The sequence below is a fragment of the Plasmodium gonderi genome (assembly GCF_002157705.1).
Source record: "Plasmodium gonderi DNA, contig: Pgo-contig_988, whole genome shotgun sequence".
In the NCBI taxonomy this organism is placed as follows: Eukaryota; Apicomplexa; class Aconoidasida; order Haemosporida; family Plasmodiidae; genus Plasmodium; species Plasmodium gonderi.
The window spans coordinates 3,600-6,658 of record NW_021629594.1 but is presented as its reverse complement, the minus strand read 5'-3'; the positions used below and the strand labels follow the sequence as shown (position 1 = coordinate 6,658).

Genomic DNA, 3,059 nt, shown 5'->3' with positions numbered 1-3,059 from the left:
TATATATTAGGCAAAAAAAAAATATATATATATACATATATTATAATTGTGAGATACAATGTTCTTACGATATATATATTAAAGAAGTTAGAGAAAATAGAATGTTCTATAGCAAAAATTTAAAAATAAGAAATTATAATTACTATATACTACTTTCATTTATTCCATGGGTAATATATATTGTAAATCATTATAAGTATATTTATAATATTATTATAAATACATATATGTCACAATTTATTATAAGAAAACAATTAGATGATCTTATATATTAAGGTGATATATTTAATTTTCAGTGCTCAAAGAAAAACCATTTTTATATATGTTAAACTTAGATATTCTATTTTAATTAATAACACATGTATACTACATTACTAAATTTTGTAATTACAAAATCTATAAATTGATTATGTTATATATATTTAATACGAACTTTATTCATAATTGCACTCTTATATCTGTTGGATTGGATCCATTAATTATGTTATCTTGTTATATTATTTAAACTATATTTATTAGAATAAGATATATATATTTAGTTTTAACCTGTATTATTTTTACATATTTTTAGATAAAACAAAAAATTGGGGCATAAAATATATAAAGTTAAAGCGTTTTTCTAATTATTATAAAAAATATATAAATTTAATAATGTAATCTGGAATTGTATATTTTATGAATATATTAGTATAATGCTATTATAAATATTATTTAATTAATTTATATTATTATATATCAAATTTAGTATAACTAGCTTTTTTGAATTTTTTTTTCATATTTTTCATGATTTTCTATAATATTATTCTACATATAATTAAGAAAATTTTAAAATTTTTATGACATATTTTAATAATAATTTAGTTCTTATTATATAAATATATCAAAACGTATTTATTTGTACATTAATTAAAAGTTTCTCTGCTTCATAATAATATATTCGATGGATGACCTAAATGGGTTATTTAAAATATAAATAATAAAAATAACAATTTTTTTATATATATTCATCATATTTTATTCTCTAATATGATACATATAAATTGTTCTGTAGGTATTTTATATTTTTTATAATTCTTATAACAATATTCTATTGTTTTAATTAGATATAAATTTTTTTCGCCCTTTATAATTAAAGTCTTACAAAAACAGTTCATATTACAATTTAGTATACTTCTATTTTTATATTAGAAGTAATAATATACTATAACAGTTAATTATGCCAATATTTTTACTGTATCCTTGTACTTCATGGTAATCACTAAAATTTTCTTGTATTATAAGAAAATATATAAAAAATTACATTTAATTATTTATCATGCATTATGTGGTAATTATAATTTTTTTTTAATATTATTATTATTTTAATATTTTATTCTGTTTTTTATGATATTTTTTTTTCTATTGTTAAAAAATTCATGCTTTTAATTTTACTTTGTAAATGAAATTATGTTAAATTCATTAACAGTAATCATGTGTCCTTCATGTATAGCCTGTGTAGGAATATCCTATATTGTCCTTATTATGAATAAAATCGTTGTGTTTTAATTCATACGAATCCATTATATTGAGATGGCATTTATCTTTTTTATTCCACATTTTTCTTAAATTTCTTACTGTTCGTTGCAAAAATAAACCATGCTGAGTATGATTACAGTGAAGGAAAAATTTGATATATATAAATACACTACTAATTTATTGTGATTTTTTCATAATTACATGTAATATAAATTTTAAAGAAAATATATTATAATATATGTTTTTTCTGTTTAATCTTATACAATAAAAATGTTATCATTAATACAGATAATGATATATTAATTAAGGTTAAAATAAAGTTTCGTGAATTTGTCCATGAAGCAAGGAGTTTCATTCTTTTTTGTACCTGCGGCAAGTATGTCATATTTTTATTTTCAAAATTTTATATCCATTTTCGAAAACTCTAAATAATTACATTATTATATGTATTTTAAAGTTCCACGTATTTTTTTATAACATGTAGTATTTGAAGTGCACTTATTTCTATTTAATGTAAATTTTATATATAGGTCATTGAGTTCATTAAATATTAAATATATTTTATCGTCAAGATCTTTGTATTTGTCAATGCAAATATTATTAACATTCTTAAATGAATTTTTATTGATTTCGTCATTCATTACTTTGTAAGCGTCTTCAGTTTTTTGTACAGAGTTTTGACAATCTTTAAGTAGAACTTTTAATATATAGTTAAAAAATATGCAACTTGTTTTTATATACTGGGAAGATTTTATACTATTTATATAGTCTAAATACAGTACAAGCTTTTTACATTCATATAAAAAGTTACAGCTCGTTTTGGAATTGGAAAATTTATTTTTAATATTTATACACAATCTTTGAAGATTAATATCATTATATATCTTTGTTCGATCATTTGTATTATTACAATAATCATGAATACAATTTGGAAATATTTTATCAATATCGTACTAAAAAAAAGTCATATTGAACATGAAACATTAAAATAATATTTATGGAAAAGTATATTTTCCTATGTATATACACATAAAAATATTTTCAAATCAGTTAAAGCAAAATATAATTGATATTAATAATAGGAATATACATCAGGGTCTAGTATTATTTGGCTGGGTATTGTGATATATTAGGTAAATTAAAAAAAATAAAGTTTATATTTTTTTAATTATAGATGTATGTATATAAAAGTATCACAGCACAAACTATAGTTATATAAAATATGTTTTAATATGTAATACAAATATTTAAAAAGTTTCTTTTAAATATATACTTTTATCTGATTATTCATATATACTAAAATATAATTTCACTATCGGTTCCTAATAGGGAAGGCAATTATTCATATAAATATAAAATATGAAAAAAACATATATAACTGTGAATTTATGATACATACAAGATGATAAGAAATATTATTTGTATTATTCTTACATAGATATTGTTCATACAATAAATTAGTTATTGATTACAATAAACTACGAATTATATATATTCGTATAATCAATATTTTATATCATAATACATATTTATGTCTTTTTTTG

The 3,059-nt window shown here is 18.4% G+C and overlaps 1 protein-coding gene across 1 annotated transcript; it reads right to left on the bottom strand.

The window, feature by feature from the left end:
• Positions 1–1,744: 1,744 nt before the first annotated feature.
• PGO_004540 (variable surface protein) lies at positions 1,745–2,806 on the bottom strand (the record flags this gene model as incomplete). Its single annotated transcript, XM_028691499.1, has 3 exons — positions 1,745–1,882; positions 2,121–2,468; positions 2,789–2,806. 3 exons carry the CDS (start codon positions 2,804–2,806, stop codon positions 1,745–1,747), a joined length of 504 nt encoding a protein of 167 aa, XP_028547300.1.
• Between the last annotated feature and the right edge of the window lie 253 nt (positions 2,807–3,059).